At 47.8% G+C, this 20,843-nt stretch overlaps 1 protein-coding gene across 4 annotated transcripts in view; it reads right to left on the bottom strand.

The window, feature by feature from the left end:
• The window catches only part of LOC119445377 (protein RER1-like), a 138,200-nt gene that overhangs the window by 20,702 nt on the left and 96,655 nt on the right, over nucleotides 1–20,843 (bottom strand). For 2 of the 4 annotated variants that reach the window (XM_037709684.2, XM_037709685.2), the window contains exon 6: nucleotides 9,420–9,502. In XM_037709684.2, coding sequence (XP_037565612.1) covers nucleotides 9,420–9,502 — 83 coding nt within the window. Of the gene's footprint in view, nucleotides 1–9,393; nucleotides 9,503–20,843 lie in introns of all 4 variants that reach the window. The other 2 variants (XM_037709686.2, XM_037709687.2) reach the window with 1 other exon arrangement.

The following is a 20,843-nucleotide window of genomic DNA, read 5'->3' as shown; positions in this document are numbered from 1 at the left end:
GAGTCACGCGATAATTGACGGGTGATGTCGGCTCCAGGACGATGTAGGGCCCGATGAAACGCGGCTGGAACTTGTCGCACAAACCAGGCGTGCGAAGGGGCGTCAATAGAAGTATTTCGTCACCAGGTCGGAAGGACACAACGCGATGGAGGGTGTCATAAATGATCTTCCGGTCGTGTTGCCTGGCCGCCGTGTTGACGCGAGCACGCTGGCGACACTGGGCGAGTCGTGAAAGGAATTCTTCGCTAGACGATGCAGATGGATTGACAGGAGCATCGAAGAAAGAAACGTCTAGAAGGGAAGTAGGCGACCGTCCGTAAACTAAGTAAAATGGCGAGTAGCCGGTGGTACGCTGAACGGCCGTGTTGTAGGCGAAAGTGACGAAAGGTAGAAGCTTGTCCCAATTCTTGTGATCAGGCTGAATATATACGGCGATCATGTCGGCAAGCGTGCGATGAAATCGCTCTGTCAAGCCGTTAGTCTGTGGATGGTAACTCGACGCTGTTTTGTGGGTGGTACCAGAGGCGCGCAGGACTTCGTTTAAAAGTTGCGAGAGAAAGACCTTTCCACGGTCGCTGAGCAGTACTCGAGGAGCACCATGGCGCAGAATTATAGCTTGAAGGACGAAGTCGGCAACCTCCGAAGCTGAGCCAGTGATCACTGATGTTGTCTCAGCGTAGCGCGTCAGGTGGTCGATGGCGGTCACTATCCACCGATTTCCAGCTGCAGTAACAGGAAGGGGCCCGTAAAGGTCGATACCAACAACCTCAAATGGTGCGTCAGGACACGGAATAGGCAGTAATTCGCCGGCAGGAGCAGAGGTTGGGAGTTTGCGACGCTGACACGGAGAACAGGAACCGACGTATCTCGCCACACTAGTAGAAAGGCCAGGCCAATAGTAACGGCTTCGAATGCGATCGTAGGTTTTGTGGAAACCGAGATGGCCAGCAGTCATGTCATCATGGAATGCTCTGAGGACATGGGCTCGAAGAGAGCGTGGTAGAACGGGCACCCAGCGTTGACCGTCAAGGTGGTAAATGCGCCGATACAGCACGTGATTGTTCAGCTTGAATTGTGCGAGTTGGCGTCGAAGCCGCGCGTTAGGTGGGCGAGAAGCGCCAGAGAGGTGGTCTATCATACGCCGACAATATGGGTAAGCCCTTTGGCGAAATGCAAATGTTTGATCGCCGTCCGGAGAAAGGCGGTCTATGGTGGCTAGAGAGGAAACCGGCGCAGAAGTGACATCCGAAGAGCTGCTTTGCGACGCAGTTGCCGAGGTGTCAAGTGGGTGCGCAGGAAGCGGGCAACGAGAAAGAGCGTCAGCATCTTGGTGTTTTTTGCCTGACTTATGAATAATGTCAAAGTCATATTCTTGCAGGCGGAGAACCCAGCGACCCAGCCGTCCAGTCAAGTTCTTGAGAGTGGAGAGCCAGCATAATGCGTGGTGGTCCGTAACAATTGTAAAATGACGCCCGTGCAAATAGGGACGAAACTTCTGTACGAACCAAACAATCGCCAGGCACTCCTGCTCAGTTATTGTATAGTTCTCGGCATCGGTGAGTACGCGGCTGGCGTATGCAACGACTCTCTCGTGCGAAGAGTTGTTGCGTTGCAGAAGAATGGCACCGATGCCGTGGCCGCTAGCGTCTGTGTGCAAGAGAGTTGGTGCAGTCTCATCAAAATGGCAAAGCACAGGTTCAGACGTCAGGGCGCCCTTCAACATATCAAAGGCTGCTTCACAATCTTGAGACCAGTGAAAGGGTACACCGGAAGCAAGTAGTTTGTGTAGTGGCGCAGCGATGGAGGCAAAGTTCCGTATAAAGCGACGGAAATAAGAAGCGAGGCCAAGGAAGCTTCGCAAGTCTTTAGGCTTTTCTGGGCGAGGGAAGCGAAGGACCGCAGCAATCTTGTCAGGGTCAGGACGTATGCCCTCCTTGCTCACGACATTCCCCAGGACCTTAATAGATCTGCTGGCGAAATGGCATTTCTTCGTGTTAAGCTGAAGACCAGCGTCGGCAAGGCACGTCAGAACTTCATCTAAGCGTTGCAGGTGCTGAGGAAATGTGGATGAAAAGACGACAATGTCATCCAGGTAGCAGAGGCAAGTTTTCCATTTCAGGCCACGCAGCACGGTATCAATCATGCGTTCAAAAGTCGCAGGTGCATTGCATAGCCCGAAAGGCATGACGTTGAATTCGTAAAGTCCATCAGGGGTGGCCAACGCTGTTTTTTCTTTATCGTCTTCGTGCATGGGAATTTGCCAATAGCCAGAACGCAGATCGAGGCTCGAAAAGTATTCTGCACCTTGTAGTGAATCAAGGGCGTCGTCAATGCGAGGCATAGGGTATACGTCCTTTCGAGTGATCTTATTGAGGGCCCGGTAATCGACGCAAAAACGCACGGAACTGTCTTTTTTTCGCACCAAAACAACCGGAGATGACCAAGGGCTAGCTGAGGGCCGGATGACCTTCTGTTGTAACATGTCCGCGACATTTTCTTCTATGATTTTCCGCTCGGCTAGGGACACGCGGTACGGGCGTCGGCACACTATCGACGCTTCGTCTGTCTGAATGCGATGCGCTGCAGCTGTGGTTTGGCCCAGAGTCGACGAATGGACATCAAATAAATTTGCGTGTTTGTTCAACAAAGCAAGCAGCTGCTGCATATGTGAAGGTGGCAAGTCACTGCTGATGGCTGCAGTAAGGGCGGAGGGAGAAGCAGTAGCACAAGTAGAAGGGTCTTTGGAAGACATAGTCGTAAGGGGCACGACGCATACAGGCCCTGGGTCGGCCGCGCAAGCCACTGTGGTGCTTTGCGGAAGGAGAATTTTCTCCGATGTCGCGTTCGTGGCGGTGACAAGCGCCGAGCCATTGTAAAATCCAACCACACCTGGCGCAAAAGCGATGCCTTTATGAAGGCAACGGGAAGAGGGCAAGACCAAGACGTCACCATGGTCGATATCGGTCGACATAATGGTAATAATGCGCTGTCGGTCGGGAGGCAGTTCGGTATCTTCCGCAGCGAGCAGGCGCAACGGCGTGTACCTGTCTTCCCCAAGTAAGTAGTCGGTGTCCGTAAGATGGACGACGCGTTGGCCACAACAAATAGCTGCGGAAGCAGAACAGAGAAAATCCCACCCTAAAATAAGTTGATGAGCGCACGGGGACAGCACAGCTAATTGTATATGGTGCAGGATATCATCGATCAGGACACGGGCAGTGCAAAGAGCAGAAGGTCGAACAGGGTCTCCCTGGGCTGCAACTAGCGTCGGTCCATCGTATGGCGTCGTGACTTTTCTGAGACGGGAACATAAATCAGCGTGAATAACAGAAATTGTCGCACCTGTGTCCACCAAAGCATCGACGGGCACTCCTTGGGCAAACACCGAGAGCATATAGGACGGGCCCGCGGGAGGAATATCAGTCCTGGTGTCGTATGCAGTTTGTCCTCCAAAAACTGCATCGCTTAGTTTTCCGGACGAATGTTAGAGTTGAGGGAGACGGGCCGTAGTGGAGACGTGGAGCGGCGGAACGGCGAAGGGGAGCGGCGTCTGGCTGAACGGTAAGTGCTTCGGTCTTCAGTCGATGCGGGCGGAGAAGTAGAGCGCAGCGGAGGTGAAGAGAAACGCCGGCGTTGGGAAGAGACTCCACCGGAAAAGTTGCGTTCGGAGATGTCGTATCCCCGACGCTCGTCCTGCTGGCGCTTGCGGCAGAAACATGAAATATGGCCGCGATAGCCGCAGTAATAGCACGTGGGACGTGACGGACGCCATGGCGGATAGTACAGGGGGCTAGGTGATCCGGGAGTCAGTGCAGTCAAATGGGCTGATGAAAGCTCGGGCGGCATCGTCGAAATGTTTACTGGAGGCGCGGCAGCAACCGACGCGTACGTGCGCAGCGGCACCGTGGAGTTGACGTTGCCTGGAGGCGTGGCAGCAACTTCCGCGTACGTTGGCATGGGACGGGAGACAAGAGGACTGAGGATCGAAGAGCACCTCCACCACTTATGGCGTCTCTGTTGGCACGACGTTTATTCGGCCCGAGTACTCGGCAGCGAACCAGCAAAAGCACACACCCGATGATGATGATCACACATAACTGAAGATGAGGATCGCGCAACGTAGGATGATGATGATAATATACAGATGAAGAAGACGTGCGTAATAAACGCCCACAATATGCTAAAAAAGTACGAAGAGCAGAGACCTGCACAACCACACCAAGTCTTTGTTGTTGAAGAGGTCAACGAAAAATCATCCGAAGTGGACACCAGGGAAGAGGACGAAGTGAAGCAAATGCCTGTCTTGAGCCTTCAGCGAACGCAGTTTTCTACTGACGTTAAGTTGGCAACAAAGCTTACGGCTGAACAAGTTCAGAAAATACAGGAGTTATTTGAAGAGTATGCAGATATCTTTTCTGACCTTCCTGGGAAAACTGCGCTCATCGAGTGTTCGCTTCGTCTAACCTCTGATAAACCAGTGCACGTTCCACAGTACCCAATACCCCTTGCTTTGCAGGAAAGTGTCGAAAAAGAAGTACAAGAGATGTTGAAAATGGGTGTCATTGAGAGATCAAAGTCGCCGTACGACGCGCCAATTCTAGTGGTAAAGAAACCGGACAACACTATTCGGCTGTGCATCGACTTCAGGGAACTGAATAAGATACTTATACCGGATTGTGAGCCAATACCACGTATTGATGTCGTACTTGCGTTTGTGGGTCAGAAGAAGTTTTTCTCTAAATTTGACTTCACAAAGGGATATTGGCAAGTACCCACCCATGTCTCTCGAAAGTAGAGAAAAAAACGCTTTCTCCGGCATGTCTGGTCTATACCATTTCATCTACATGCCGTTTGGCATTAAAACGGCCCCGGCAGTATTTGTGCGCCTCATGAGATCTGTATTTGGAGGCGTTGAGAACGTCCATAATCATTTCGACGATGTTGTCATTGCCACCGACACATGGCAAGAGCACATAGACACCCTCAGACAAGTCTTTGAGAAAATCAAACAAGCCAACCTCACAATCAAACCAAGTAAATGTGAAATAGGAGAGAGCAGCATAGCGTTCCTGGGTCATCACATCGGGAAGTCTAAAGTTGAACCACTTCTCAAAACGCTTGACAAGATTCTGGCTGCTAAGCGTCCTACCAACAAGAAAACAGTGCAGTCATTCCTTGCTTTAACTGGCTACTACAGGAAGTTTATCCCGAACTACGCCGAACTGACCAAGCCGTTGACGGACCTTACAAGGAAGGGACAAAGCAGTGCTGTGTCATGGGGCTCACCTCAAGAAGAAGCGTTTACGGCACTAAAGAGGAAGCTCAGTGATGCTCCTATCCTCCTTGCTCCTGACCTTTCGAAAGAGTTCATACTGCGCACGGACGCTTCCAACACAAGCCTGGGAGCAGTATTGCTCCAGGTAGGAAACGACTAGGTGCTGCACCCTGTTGCTTACGCTAGTCGTAACTTATTACCCTGAGAAACCCGGTATTCGACAATTGAACGGGAATGTTTAGCACTCGTTTGGGCTATACAAAAATTTCATATTTACCTATATGGCAAGCTAGGCAAGCTAGGCAAGCTGTTCAGTTAGATCATCAACCCTTACAGTACTTAAATTCCGCCAAGCACGTCAACAACAGAGTGTTGCGTTGGAGTCTCCTCTTGCAGGAGTATTCTTTTACTGTTCACTACATAAAAGGTTATGACAATGTCGGAGCTGACTACTTGAGTCGCGCGTAATGTTCATATACTAAAATGCGATTGGACAATGCGACCACTCAAGTACTTAGCCTTTATTTGAAAGCGAACAGACTTGTGCTTTCGTACTTTAACTGTGCGCAATGCCCTGTGAACTAATTGTGTTTTGTGCTCATATGAACAATCGGGCAAACGTACATGACATTTTTGTTTCATCCCGCGTCCTAGTTTTAGAATAGTTGTAAACAACTTTCTCGAAAAGGGGGGTATTGTGATACTAATGGTACACGGGAGTGTACAACATAAGCATGTGAAGACAGTGCGCCATGCGGTGGCGAAGAGGACACCTACTCTTGGCCAATACGCGTGAGTGGGCATGTACCTGAAGGTGATCACCATCATCGACACCGACCTGTGAGCGTGGACAGTGGCGCCTGGATATGCGTGGCTCGAGAGAGAGCATGGGCCGTGGCGTGAGCAGTGCGCGAGGTTCGGCGTTCGATGGCGGAGCTTCCTCGCTGGGCGTCCGGCCCATAGGAGCTATCGCCACCCGCGCCGCTACGTCTGCACCACAATCAAAGCTGTCACCAGCTGAGGGGCCACCTCGTCAAGTTCTTGCGCTGGGCAACTGGTCCAGGAGGGCTGGCGGTCCTGAGCCTGGCTGATCGAGCGTTCGGGTGAGCGGCCACAGGGCTACCTCGCCAGCTGTGGACGTGATCCGGTGGGCTGCGGCAGTGTGCTCCGGGGCGCAAACCCCGCCATCGGGTAACCGGGCACGCGGAGGCTCCGGTACATCGACTGTGGTGCAGGGCCACCTGAGTTCCACGAGGCGATCCAACCCTGTTGTCCGAAACTGCTGTCCGACACCGGCTCCTCGACGTCTCTGACATGGCGACACTTGCTTCGACATGAACTGTAGGCAGACTGCATTTAACTAGCCTATATATATCTGCATGTCTTCCAGCACGCATTTTGGGGAACTGTTACGTATGTGCCGTTTCAATGTATTACGTGTCCAATACAAGCCTGATGTGTGTTTGTGCTTCTGTGTGCTGCTTCTATCTCTTTCTGGAGTGATCCTGCACCCAATAACATCACAGGTGGGTTCTCCAGCAATCTTTTTCCCATCTGAATGCGCAAAGTGCATCTGGATTTTGGAATAAGCATAACAAAAAAATCAGGCAAGTTTGCACTCCGTCGCGCAAAGCTTAGGCACAGAGAAGCTTACTGACTGCTACTGCTAGGTGTGAACTTGGTTGCTGCTAATTCTTGGTTTAACTTAACTACACATGTAGGAAGGTATTCTCGAGCGATCATTTTCGGAGGTACCTTCCCTTTTGCGACATTTCGCATGACTAGCGCTGGATGCGCGGACGCCTACGGGCGACAGCGTTCCTGCCATGCCACTAACGCAGGCAGGCTAACTAAGGTTGGCACAGTGCCAAGAATGCTGCTGCTTGCCGACGCCGAATGCGTTGGAGGCTAGCCGCTCGATATCGATCGGCTAGCTTCGCTGCGTCTTGAGCTTTGCACGGCCTAGTGCAAGCTTCTGTCTTCTTTTTTTTTTTCTCCTGGCTCTCCGCGGAATGCTGAGCCAGGAGAAAAAAAAAGAAGCTTGCACCAGGCCGTGCAAAGCTCAAGACACAGCGAAGCTGGCCGATTGATCCTCCTCCTCCGAGTTGCCAACGGCTACCACGGCTACGCACCACAAATTACGGCTGGCTTAAACAGCTTCACTGTAAAAAGAAACTGCACAGTCTGCACGGTCCGATAATGCCACCACTGAATCTCCTGCACCGAATTGCCCCTATTCACAGTCGCCTTCGCCCCAATGCCACAAGTGTTGCCATGCAGCATGTCTCTGGCCCAGCTTTGCTCCTTCGAGGATCACTCAGTAGTATATATTGTAGTAGACGACAATTCAGCCGATCCTCCTCTATCATCGCAGTCGGCAACTTGAAACATCGCCGATCTACAGAAAATGATTGTGCCCGACGTGCTGTCTGAGCACGCTCGTGAACTCTACTGCGTTAAGTTTTCATACCATGTTATTTTTACTTTAATGTTCAACCTTTGGCCCAAACTATAGCTATTAAACATCGCATAAATACCGGCAATGCCTCTCCTATTCATCGCTGGCTGTATTTAGTGTCGCCGGCTGAGTGTGAAGTTATTCAAGCAGAAGTTCGCAAAGTGCTTGCCAAGAACATTATTTAACCATCGTGTAGTCCATGGACATCACCTGTTCTGGTGAAAATGAAAGATGGCTCATGGCGATTTTGCGTCGATTATCAGCACAATAACAGGGTTACAAAAATGAACGTGTATCCCCTACCTCGCATTGATGACGCCCTTGACTGCCTCCACAGTGTTCGCTATTTCTCATCTATTCAGCTTCGCTCGGGCTACTGGTAGATTTCCATGGACGATCTAGACCGTGAGAAGACTGCCTGTAACACCCGACGGTCTTCAACAATTCAAAATGATGCCGTTCGGTCTATGTAACACTCCTGTCACTTTTGAACGCATAACGGTTTCAAACGGTCCACTTGCTTGTGTTACTTGGACGACGTTCCCACCATTCGCTACACACCTCGAGCAGCTCTCAGCAGTCCTGGATGTTTTTTGCCGAGCCGGTCTGCAACTGAACGCATCGAAATGCCAATTTGACCGTCATCAGATTACCGTCCTTGGACATCTCGACGCGAATGGAGTGCAACCAGACCCAGGCAAGATCCATGCTGTTACACATTTCCCTGTTCCGAAGTGTATCAAGGATGTGTGCAGCTTCATCGGCTTTTGCTCGTACTTCCGCCACTTCGTGAAAAATTTCGCGGCCATAGCATGACCACTAACCAGGCTTTTGCAGAAAGACGCCCTTTCCAGTGGTGCAATAATGAGGCCTCTGTGTTCTCGCATCTAATCGACCTTCTCACAACCCCGCCCGTTCTGGCCCATTTCAATCTTTCTGCACCTAACAAAGTCTGTACTGATGCTAGAGGCCACGAAATTGGCGCAGTACTAGCACAACGCCGGTGCGGCAACGACCGTCTTATCGCTTACGCCAGCACGTTCCTCTCACCCTCCAAGTGTGGTGCAGATTGCATCTGCTTTACATTACGTGTAATCCCACTGCCACCGTACATCCCGCATTGGCCTGTTTCTTCTGACCGTGCTTTCAAAAGAAGGCGAGTCTTGTCCCAAACATCAACTTTCTCTTTTTGTGTTTCTGCTCTAAACCAACAAACAAAGCTTGCTGGTGGTCATTCATTGTTGGCCGAAGACATTTAGCCAGAAACACTGTACTCAATATGAAACAAAGCAAGAAAAAGGTTTTTCCCCCCCCGCTTTGTTGCCTGTAGGCAACACTCATCCACAAACCTTTAAATGTTAGAAAGGAAAACCAGATTTTAAAGAAAGGCCGAATAAGATGTCCTTAACCTTAGATAAAACCACAATCCAAGGATGTTCATGAAACTGAAGGAAAGGCCTTCTTCAATATGGCCTTCTGACTGCTACCAAACTTGACTGCCATGCAGGTCACACACGAATATGAACGATTCTTTCAATACCAGGGTGATGGGGGAAACGGCACATCTATTCTCAACTTATGAATGCCATGTGAGCGCTAATAGAGAGAAAGTGGTGGAAACTGAACTGAGTGGCAATAATGGCCCTCCAGACGAGCTCACCAGCAGGAGGCAAGAGAGGTCCTCACTTGAGCGAGCCACTAGCCATGTCCCGTGCCCGGTATTGCGTCTTGCCATGGGTCCACGGCAGGTACCGGTACTTCAGCATGTGCTGCATTGAGGAGAGAGAAGAAGAAGAGTAACCGAGAAACTCCATGTTTGTATTGCCGAGCATATGAAGCCAACGAATGATGTAGCCAAGGAAAGCATAGAGGAAATTATTTGTACAATTTATGGGCCCGGCTCCCACCGGCGGCAAGTTGTTTCCTTGGCTTCATCATCTGTTGATTTCACACTGAAGAGATGCATGACAACAAATGTGCTATGCACCCTGACAGTGCCACACAATGGTACTTTGGGATCTGTACAGATTTACTGCTTAATTACTTGAACACCCTGGATGCCCAAGCAAGTTAGCGCTAAGTGTATACAGCACTATAGTACAGTACATGCATCAGCAGGATAAAAATATAGATTAATACAAGAATGTTCACAAAAATAATTTCCAATAATCAGTCAATTCTTTCACTTGCATCGGTAGAAGCCAAGCATGGTGTGCTGCAAGCCAGTGGTTTGACAACACTGACGATGCAGGGGTATATAAATGGGGGAGGCTGCTAATAAACAGCAGTTCCTTTTACAGTCCTTACTGTGCTGCGTTGTTCTTATACGCAACAGAATCGAGAAAGGCACATAAAGAATAGCACAGTGCATATCATCATCATCATCATCATCATCAGCCTATATTTATGTCCACTGCAGGACGAAGGCAGTGGATCTCCAATTACCCCTGTCTCGCGCTAGCGTATTCCAACTTGCGCCTGCTAATTTCCTAACTTCATCATCCCACCTGGTTTTCTGCCATCCTCAACTGCGCTTCCCTTCTCTTGGTATCCATTCTGTAGCCCTAATGGTCCACCGGTTATCCATCCTACGCATTACATGGCCTGCCCAGCTCCATTTCTTCCGCTTAATGTCAACTAGAATATCGTCTATCCCCATTTGTTCTCTGATCCACAGTGCATATAGCGACCCAGAAAAGTGCGAAGCTAGTACAGTCGACGACCGATAATTCGGACTTCACGGGGAACGTAAATAAGTCCGAACTATCGTATGTCCGAAAAAACAAATGTGCCCAAAAAAGAAAATTTTATTTACGTTTTAATGCCCCTGTACAAGGAAGAAGTGGTCGATTCGTTGCTGCACAGACCTCCGCTTACGTGCAACCAAGTACGCCCATATTTCTGCCGGTTTTCTGTTGTCGCTGTATGCAAGGACTGCAAAGGCTCGAGTCAGAGATCCGCACAGCACATCATCATCCGAGTCGCTGTTTGATGGTGGGAGAACTTGCTCAATTATTTCGTCATCGTTCAGTTCAGCACACAACAACGCGCTGTCGACATCTGCAAAGTCTTCAAATGTAACGGCGGCAGGAATCGGCACACCGCAGCTTAGCAGGTCATCAATGATGTCCGCATTTGAGCTAGTAGTAGGCGACAGTTCAGGCTCTTCAGTTGTGGAGTCGGAGTCAGACTGCGAGCGGACGGACCGTTGGTGCCATTTGACGCGGCCTGTCAATAACTTCACGAAAAAGACTTCTTGGAGCCAGCAGAGTGCTGTCTGGAACGCCAACTAAACAAACAGAATGACAAGAGCGAGCGGGCCATGCGCTGGGATACCGGAATAGCATGTAATGATCGCGATGTTGATGCGGCCTCACAATTCAGGCAAAGCCTCCAAGATCATCAGCATTTGTAATTTAATTTGAGGCGTAATGCTGTGACCGAGACAAGGCCTCAGAGATTGTCGTTTTATGTGTAATCTCTGAGGTCATACTTCATGTCTCATCGAGGTTCCCAGAGGAGAATCTGCGTACGCTACAGTCATGGATATAGTCCGGGTAATCGAATGTAGAACTGGCGGCTGTCCAAAATATCGGTCGTCTTAACGCATTAAGTCTACAGGGCCAGTGGCGGTGCCGCAAAGCTGTCCGAATTACCGAGCATGTCCGAATTATCGGTGTCCGATTTATCGGTCGGCGACTGTATTCCAGAAATAATCCAACAGTACAGGAAGCATCAACCACGTCAAGATTGGCTTGATAAAGACAAAGGGTTAATTTCTTACAGCAACAGCCACACTTGCATAAACATGATTGCCGCTTCAGATATATAAAATACTGATAAAGATGTTCCATGATGTTCTCTGCATTACCATTGCAGTATTGGACACTATGATCGGCAAGATTTTGATTGCACAAAAAAAAAATTGTACAGGACCCATCGACGATGAATGTCAATGTAAGCAAATAACCTGAACGAACAAATGCACGAGTGAGTGAGAGCGTGAGCAAACGGACATTTTTCTTTCACAGTTCAACCGCCATCCACAGAAGCACCCACCAAGAAAAAGACCGAAAGAGCCAAATAATATTTGCTTTAAAACAAAGGGTACCAAAATATTGGCTACCTGTGTCCTTAACTTTGCTTATTATGACATCAGACCACGACAAATTTTTCTTCAACTGCAAAGCTTTCTTTCTGAGAAAGCCACCTAGGTTTCCTTTGTAGCTTCAAGCTGTAAGTTGGGTGGACGTCAATTTGTCCCTTTCATGAAGTTTGTTTATTAAGTTTATTTGTTAGGAGCTTCACATCAAATCAGCGCATTCTAAGGATGGTCTAATGACATTAGCCTTTTGTATGTGCAAAGTTTAACACGCTAGTTAACAACCAATTTTGCAAGCATGCCTGTTAATTCGTGGCACCACTACCATAGGGCCGATGAATAAGGACATCTAAAATTTTGGATACTAAAACCTTTCGCCATTCGATTTACTGGACTTTTTGTCGTGACCACAAATTCGAAACGGCATCATTACAAATCATTTTGATCACGGCTAATACGAATTTCCGGATGATACGAATTTTTCTGTGGTCCCAGCCGAGCCTCATTACTTTGCAACGTGCTAGAGTAAGGGTTGTTACGAATCGATTTTCGACCCGCGTCGGTTGATACGAATAAACGCTGCCCCACCGACGGCCGCGAAAGAGAACAGTGCGCAGTTGCGCGCTTTCTCCCTTTCTCTTTTGTTGCGGAGGCGCGGACCGGCGCCGGACAGTGCGGAGGCTGTGACTGGGCGCGAAGAGTTTGAAGCGGTGGCGCTTTTGTTGCTCTTGCGGTTTTCCTCCTTTTCCGCGTGCCATCGGCCGGACGGAGCGGCTGCTGTGCTGTGGGCCGCGTTCTTTGTGTTTGCGCCATTTTGCCTAGTCGCAGCGAGCTATGTCTACCGAGGCGCGGGAGCCTCCGTTGGCGCGTCTTCCGTCGACTGCGTTATCGGTGCCAATGGCACAGGGCGATTGTCTGTTTCGCTGCCGGAGTCACATGGTGCAACATAGCGCAGCACGTAATCCACGGTGCAAGGTAGTGCAGCACGTTCAGTCGGGTGCTCCTCCGCTTCTCCTGCTAACCGCCGTATTTTTCTTGCCGTAGGAGGCTTGCGCTTCCGTATTCCGAAGGCGTGCTTCGTCCAAAGTTTATTCGCCAACGAGCGACGATACATGGGAGCTCTCAGTAATCCGAATTCTGCGTGTCAAGTGAAGACGCCGGCGTGGTTTACGAAGCAGACAACTGCAGTTGCCATCTTGCCCCTGTCACAGCAGCAACCAATGGAGAGACGCCTTTCAGCACGGCAGCCAATCGGAGACACGCTTTCATCGGAGGGCCGTGTGACTACCTATCGCAGACCCGCGCTTATTGTGTGTTTGTTACAAGATGGCGACTACGGACGAACTGAGCAGCCGAACTGCGAAACTTTGAGCTTTCGAACGATACCAAGATGGCGGCGCTCGGTGGCGGGAAATACGAGATATGTCTGCGTGAACTGCGGTGATTTTGCGTGATTTATAGCTGTTTTCTCACCCTGGGCACTGACGAGTTAATCATTTTAGGGCACTTTTAGTGCATTTTCAGCCAAAACATCTTGATACAGCGTAGAATAGGCATTGCAGGTACCGAAACGCGTGGTTTTCAAAAATCGATTTTTCTCGCGATTTTCGCTATCTGATCCACGGGTCCCCCCTTAATTTGGCTAGTTTTAATTGCATTTCGATGATATGAATTTCGGCTAATACGAATATTTTTCGTGACCCTGTGAGATTCGTATCATCGAGATTCCACTGTATTTCGTAGCCTTGAACCAGCACTTGTGCAGAAGGCCAATTCGCTGGCAGCTGTAGTATACTCGGAGACAACTTTTCTTGGCAGTGCTGTGGAAGCTACAGAACCGAAATGCATGCCTGCCCATGAAATAATTACTAATTTTATGAATATTTTTCTCATTTACCTAGCTCAAATAAATACTGCTTTATTTATTACAAAACAAAAACAGTTATGGGAAGTATAAGTAAAATAAAATGATTCTTCAGTTTACAAGAATTTTTTTTTTTTTTTTTTGCATTTCTTAGACTGCAGCACGTTTCCAGGGACTGTCGCCGAGCTCGTCAGCTGAGCAAACAGTGTCGCCCGAATCAAGGCCGAAATTCTGCGAGCCCCAGCTGCATCCCCAAAGCGCAAAAGGCTAAATTTCTTGGGTGAAGCTGGCAAACATATGACCTGAAAAACGAGGTTGCTGCGCTACGACTCGTTTTCGTTAGCTGCTTTGCGACGTAAAGTGCACAGTTATTTCCTGCGCAACGAAATACCGACTGCCGAGAAGGTCCCCAATAACATCATCAGCGACCCTGATATGGAAATTGGGAACCTCAGCACTCGCACGGTACGAAGAATCCTCAACGACACTGGATTCTCTTTTCGAAAAATAAAACACAATTTGGCCTTGCTCAAAAGAGACATCATTGTTTGGCATACCTGCAAACAATCTGAGAAATGCAGAAGTAGCAGCAGTAAACTCTTTCATTGAGTTAATTTCTGGAAACTTTCAGTCCGTATGATTGTTGTTACTCGGTAAATGTAGGCACAAAGGGTGAACACAGGTATGCGAGCGAAAACCGAAGGCATGCTTTGCAGTTGTGATCGCCAAATCTGTGTTGTTGACGTGACTGTTCGAAAGCGTTGTATAATTGTGAATGAGGAGACAACAAAACGCCACAATAAGTAAGCTAACTGTTCATGCTTGAGTTTGTATGATAAATAATAGCATCAGCCCAGAGAGCACTGACTAAGATGTAACTGCATTGTGCTATTGTGGCATATCCCATTGCAGCCTTCGTCGTGTCGTTTGAGAATCCATGTAGGAGCAAGAAATATGCATGGAAGTGAGGAAACAGCAGCCACTGGCAGCCCTTTGAAATTGTAAATTTTTTTATTCAGCAAGTGCGCTTCGCGCATAATTGAGGACGTGGTTGCATCAGCTTTTATTTTGCAGCGTGGAACTAGTTTCAGTCTTTCGCAGAGGCAGTCTTGCCAGTGCATTTTTTTTGCCCCGAAATTGAGACATAACCTTTGATGAAGGCCAACATTTGGTTTGTTAAATGGCTGTAGTTGACTGTTAATAATAAGACTGATTTCTTTTACAGGACCTTAACGAGACATGGGTTAGGCATACCAAGGAGAAAGTGTGGACAGGCACTACAGTGACCTCTCGGCCTTTCAAGTGGCCTCATCATCCTGCATGCTGGCAGCACCGATGGCTTTGTTGATGGAGCCTGCCTAGTTTTCCGTGCAAAGCAGGGTGCTGGGGAAATGCGGAAATGGACCCGGTGCCTGTTTTCAGAAATAGTTAGTCGAGCAGCTGCTAACATTAGGCCGCGCAGTGTGATTGTGATGGTCAATGCGTCTTATCATACCACCCAGCTGGAAAAGGTACTGAGCTCATCAACCCGAAAAGCAGCAATTCACTCTTGGTTGATGGCAAAAAATAGCCCTTTTTCTAATGACCAGCAGAAGAGCGAACTGTTGTAGCTTGTCAACCAAAATAAGCATCGTTTCGTTTCCTTGCTTATCACATAGATACATTTGCCATGAAGTCGTTCGCTTGCCTCCATACCATTGTGAGCTAAACCCAATAGAGCTCATGTGGAGCCAAGTGAAAGGCTATGTTGCTTCGAACAACACAGACTTAAGAGAAGCTGTTGCATGAAGGCATCGCAAGGGTGACACAAGACAATTGGTCCCGCGACAGCGCTCACATGAAAAGGCTAGAAGATGAGGCATGGGAGTGTGATGGCGACATACAGTCAAATAGAACGTCTCAATTTCTCTGCGCTTGGACTTAAGTACTTATGGTGAGTCAAGCAGCTCCGACATGAGTGGCATTGATGAACTGCCGTGAGCATCTCCCCATGTACTTTGTCAAAGCGTCAAGCAAGTGATCGCAGATACACCCAACCTGAAACTGCGATACCACTGCTTGAGCTTTATCTGCCACTGTTATTAAGTTACGTATTTGTTTTATTGCTTATTTACCTTGTTCCCATCCCAGTTTCACAGCTTCAGGTTCCATTGCTGTCGCAATGGGACCTGAAGCTGTGAAACTGGGATGGGGACAAACAGCGCTAGGACGGGACGAAGTGAGTAGACAGACAAGGTGCTGAACTAACAACCACTGGTTTATTGCTTGGAAAGCATTATATACAATGCACAGGTTCAGCGCAGAAGCTGTGCTGAACCTGTGCATTGTTTATATTGCTTTCTCAATTGTGCTCATTCTTCTTTTCGATCTCAGGCATATGGTGCTTGATGTCTTGTTTCATTGCTGTCGCAATGGAACCTGAAACTGTGAAACTGATAGTTCTTGAGCTTTATCTGCAACTGTTTAGTTACATATTTGGTTGATTGCTTATTTACCTTGTTTTAATTTACTGTACTGACCTTTCTCTCCTTATTTTGCTGCAATTTGTATATGTTCTGATTTATGTCATTGTAATGTGATAGTATACTGCTGCATACATTGTACGTTGCATCAGCGACAACCATCTTTCTTATTCGAAGGCTGAATGTTTTCGCAATTGTTTTCATTTTTCTTTTCAATCTCATCAGGACTTGATTTCATTGAATAATTATCGAGGAATTAGTTAGTCACACTTAATTTTTTGACCAAGTTAATCAGTTCAACAAATTAGCTTAGCTTCCCATTCGGAAATGCTTGCGTGCGCCTGAAGATATGTTTTGAGGTAACTTCTTTCATTCTGCTGTAGGCTATTCAGTGTGGCAATTGTTTTCCAAAACTACCATAACTGAAAAATTAAGGGTGCATGGCTGCTATCACTAAAAGGTAAAATAGGTTGGCTTTTAAACTAAAAAGTGATGCAACATATTCTAGTCTCATAAAAGAAGCCTATACTAAAAATTACACAAGCCATCTTCCCTAGGAACACTTAAAACACAGACAGACTGTACGAATGTCTACATGGATTTGGTAATCGAAGTTGCAGTAACTACGCCGCAGAAAACAAAACACCCTCAGTAATGAATGGTGACACTCCCCAGAGCATTTTAAGCTTGTACAAATATCTGCTCTGTGCATCTAGAATAAGTGTGAACAAGCAAAAAACACGTTCTAGGGACATGTGAAGAATATTTCATGAAATTCCACATTGACACAGAAACTTGGCAGTAAAAGCAAAATTCTATTAGCAAAATAGTTAATTCACTCTTTTTGATGGTGTTATGCCAGTAGGTAAGCAAATCTAATTTACATAATCAATATTTGAATAAAGCACATATATTAATTTGAATGAATGTCATTATTTGTCTGGTACTATTACTTTTCCTGAATAATATAGGTTCATGAAGTCAAGGTTTTGACGGAAGGCCGTCTGGTCGAGAGGCATCATGAAGAAGGGTAAAAAGAAGGACACCGACCACTGAAAGAACACAAGACGTTTCAGCTCCCCTGACGGCTCACAATGAAATCAAGGACACAATGTTTGTATGACTTTAAAATATGACGTAAGCAGCACGTGCAGATGGGGGGGGGGGGGGGGGGGGTCCGTCATTCTGATTGAGGGTGCTGTCATTCGGATTAGAAGGGATTCCAAGTGGTGTCCTGAAGTCAAATTTCTTTCCTTTTATTGCGATAGCAATTATATGGACACTCAAAAGCAGATTTCTGCCGTCGCCGTCGCCGTAAGGTTCCGTATGATGTCAATGAAGATGAAATCGTCGCCGCGCGCTGAACGCTGTATGTGCGAGTGAACGCACGGCGGAGAACAAACGCACGTTCTGCGCCGTGCTCGCTTAAGGGCTGCAGAAGTAGGCGTCTCTTTCCTCCTTTACAATCACCATATATGTAGAGCAAACGCGCCTTCTTCCGACGCGCGAGAGGCCGTGGGGGAGAGGGGGGGAGGGAAGGGAGGCGACGTTTAGCTGCGGCACCAAGTGCCTATTTATATCAGAGGCTCCGGCAACAGTCACCAACGCCGCACGCATTTTGAGCGAACGCGGGCAAAACGCGGACGGCGTCGACAACAGTTCTGCGTGTTGCCGGTGCTGCTGCATGTCCAAGTTTATACAGCTGATAAAGCTAATATCATTACTCCGTATAGCTCTCTACAAATTTGCTATCGCAATTGATGCTTCGCCTTTCAGGTGAAACTGCGACAACCTTTTTTCTATAACTTGGCATTATCCCAATCAATCCTGTGGCCCTGCATGTTCTGCCAAGGCGTTTGATGCAATTTTTTTTTGTTTACATCGTTGATATGCTGCTTCAACCACTCTTCAAAATTGCCTGTCTCGCCGATATATATGCAGTCGCAGTCTTGACATCGAATCCCGCAGATGATGCCAAGAAACTTGATCTTCGGAAGCTTGTCTTTCACGTTTCTTGTCAAGCTTGTCTTTCACGACTCAGCCCCCAAGACCTGACTATGTGCTCCCAAGAAAACGCACCGCCATACTGTATGTGCCCTATGTGAGAGATGGCTTGGCCCGCATTCTACGCGGCTGTGATGTCCAGGTAGCTCACGTGCCATCCCAAAAATTACTCAATCGGCTGGTAAATGTGAAAGTCAAGCAACAGGTATCCACCGGCACTCTGAACCGTTTCTTCGCTGCCGCACTCAAATCTAAAGATATCCGATGTGTTCTAAAGATCACAGTTGTTATCCGCAAGGTGTCGACATCGTTTAGGCAGGACCACTTGCGGCGGTGGCAGGGCAAAGAGTGCAGTTCTGCGTGAAGTGGACCTCGGCACTGCGCAGCGCTTTGCCGTGCGGCAGTTCGCGGCTCTTACGCACTGGCGTGATAGCCACTTGGGCTAACATTTTCCTTTGTATATAAACAACTTCCACAGATAGAAAGCTTATATTTGCAGGAATGTTGTATATAGCCTTTTTGTTCAAAAGGTACATTTCGAAATTTTTTTATGTTCTCTTGGTGCAAAGCAGCATCAATGTTTTTACGGAGTTTTCTTGCTTTCATTAAATTTTTTTTTCTCAAACAATTTTTTTCTAAGAATTGCTAATAAATGTTTGCTTGAAAATAATACCACTAGAAAGCACATTCCTTCTTCTACAAATTGATACCATACATTCTAATATGAAGCATTTGCTGTAGCAGTAAAAATATTGTTTAATCCCCTTTTCGCCCGTCTCACCCCGAAGGAAAACTGGCGGACCAGTTTTCCATAAAGTTTATTCTCTGGCTCTACCAGACTACCCAAAAACTGCCCATTTTCCTGCAGACAGGAAAGTGTTAATTATACATGCATGCACCCACCGTTTATTGTCACAGTATGAGCACCGAGACTCCTAATAAGTGTACTGGCTGGCTTTCAAAGCTAGTCGAATCTCGTTAATTCGAACACGCTTAATTTGAACTTCCGGTTTATTCTACCTGACGCTGTGGACGCGTCAAAGTTATGTGTATTCTAATGGGCGAAAACGCCCTGTAATTCGAACATATAGTACTCTGACAATGCTCTAAGCAGCACGCCAAATCACGCAGCGGCGCCTTCGACCAGCATTGCTCCGACCCTGTCATAGAGCAATAGCTGAGGAGAGACCCCTCAACGCCGCACACGAGCAAAAAAAAACCCACAATGGACATTTCACCCTCTCTCAAATGGCAAGGTCGCCATTTCTGCGTCGTGCCAAAACACATGCCTCCATCTCAGCCATGCGGTCACGTGTTGATCTTGAACGCTGCGGCGCAGAGGGAAGCAGCGGCGGAGGCCCAGTCTGGCCAAAGAAACTGTCCATGCCAGCCAATGCTCGCTTCCCAATAACGGTAGAAAACTAAACTGTAGGGAGCGGGCTAAGCTGGGGCCATGCCGGCAGCAGCGGGTGCTCACAGGGACAGTCCAAGGTGGAGTTATGAGGAAGTTGAGAGGGAGGGCGAGGGGAGCCACTGAAGCAGAGGAGTTGCCGAGGCCAAACCCACTTCCCTGCTGCCCTCCTCCCCCACCTTCAATGGTCTATACGTGCGCACGCCACCAGCCCGGAGTCAGCTTAGCCCGCTCCCTGAAGTTTTGTTTTCTGCCGTTCTCAGGAAGCGAGCGTTGGTCGGTGTGGGCAGTTTCGTGGTCCTCGCTCACTGTGTGCCTGCGTGCCACGATATTTCACAACTCGCACCGTTAGAACATCGTGCTATGGTGCACGAATACTTGAAGACTAGGTCCTTTTAATTCGAACAAATTTGCGGGCCTCTTCAACTTCGAATTATCGAGATTTGACTATATTTCGGATGTGGCTATGGAGATTTGAGCCCTTGAAGGCAGTAAAAGCCATGCATTTTTTTTTTTCAGGAGTTTTCAAGGCATTTACGGAGTGTGAAAAATCAGACTTGACTGTACTGTTTTGCACAACTTTGTTCTCATGAAAAACAATTTGCGTTTGACTCTTTTATGAATTGATGAGTTAGGAGCTGCCCAATTTTAAAATTCGCACAAAAAATTAAAGTTGCATAATCACCTTATTCTCAGAGTCAACAAAATGGTTTTAATGGGTCCCAGTAAAGGTAGCACAAAAACATATGCAGTTCTTTTCCTTGTGACTGGAATTAAACCGAAAAAATGGGGAATGAACAAACTGTGTTAATCTAATGGCTTTTGAGTGCAATAAAGTAGAAAAAATATTAGTCACTACCACGGCCTCCGAGCTAGGATGTGGTGGTACAGTCGATCCCAGATATATTGACTGTAAAATTGTTCAATATATCCATAATAAAAGATATAAAATAAGTCTATCTGAATCTTATCTGACAGTTTCTCCAAGACCATAAGTGAGAGTTGACCGTTTGCACATGAATGTCACAACTCACTTGCACTGTGGAATGGGCACTATATAAATGCAACGCTAACCCTAAAAGCCTGCACAGCCCGGCTGTGAGACTGCAGTGCACATAAAAGTGCTTGCTGCGTGCCATCGAGGGTTACCCTCTGCCCACATCAGTAGCAAGGTTACGCCAGTTCCTTGGCTTCATAAACTTATATTGCTGCTTCATCCTGAAATCCGCTCAACTAGTCGCTCCTCTCGACATCATGCTTCCAAGAA

Source organism: Dermacentor silvarum, chromosome 3 (genome assembly GCF_013339745.2).
Source record: "Dermacentor silvarum isolate Dsil-2018 chromosome 3, BIME_Dsil_1.4, whole genome shotgun sequence".
NCBI classification, from domain to species: Eukaryota; Metazoa; Arthropoda; class Arachnida; order Ixodida; family Ixodidae; genus Dermacentor; species Dermacentor silvarum.
This window is presented reverse-complemented; position numbering and strand designations above follow the sequence as displayed.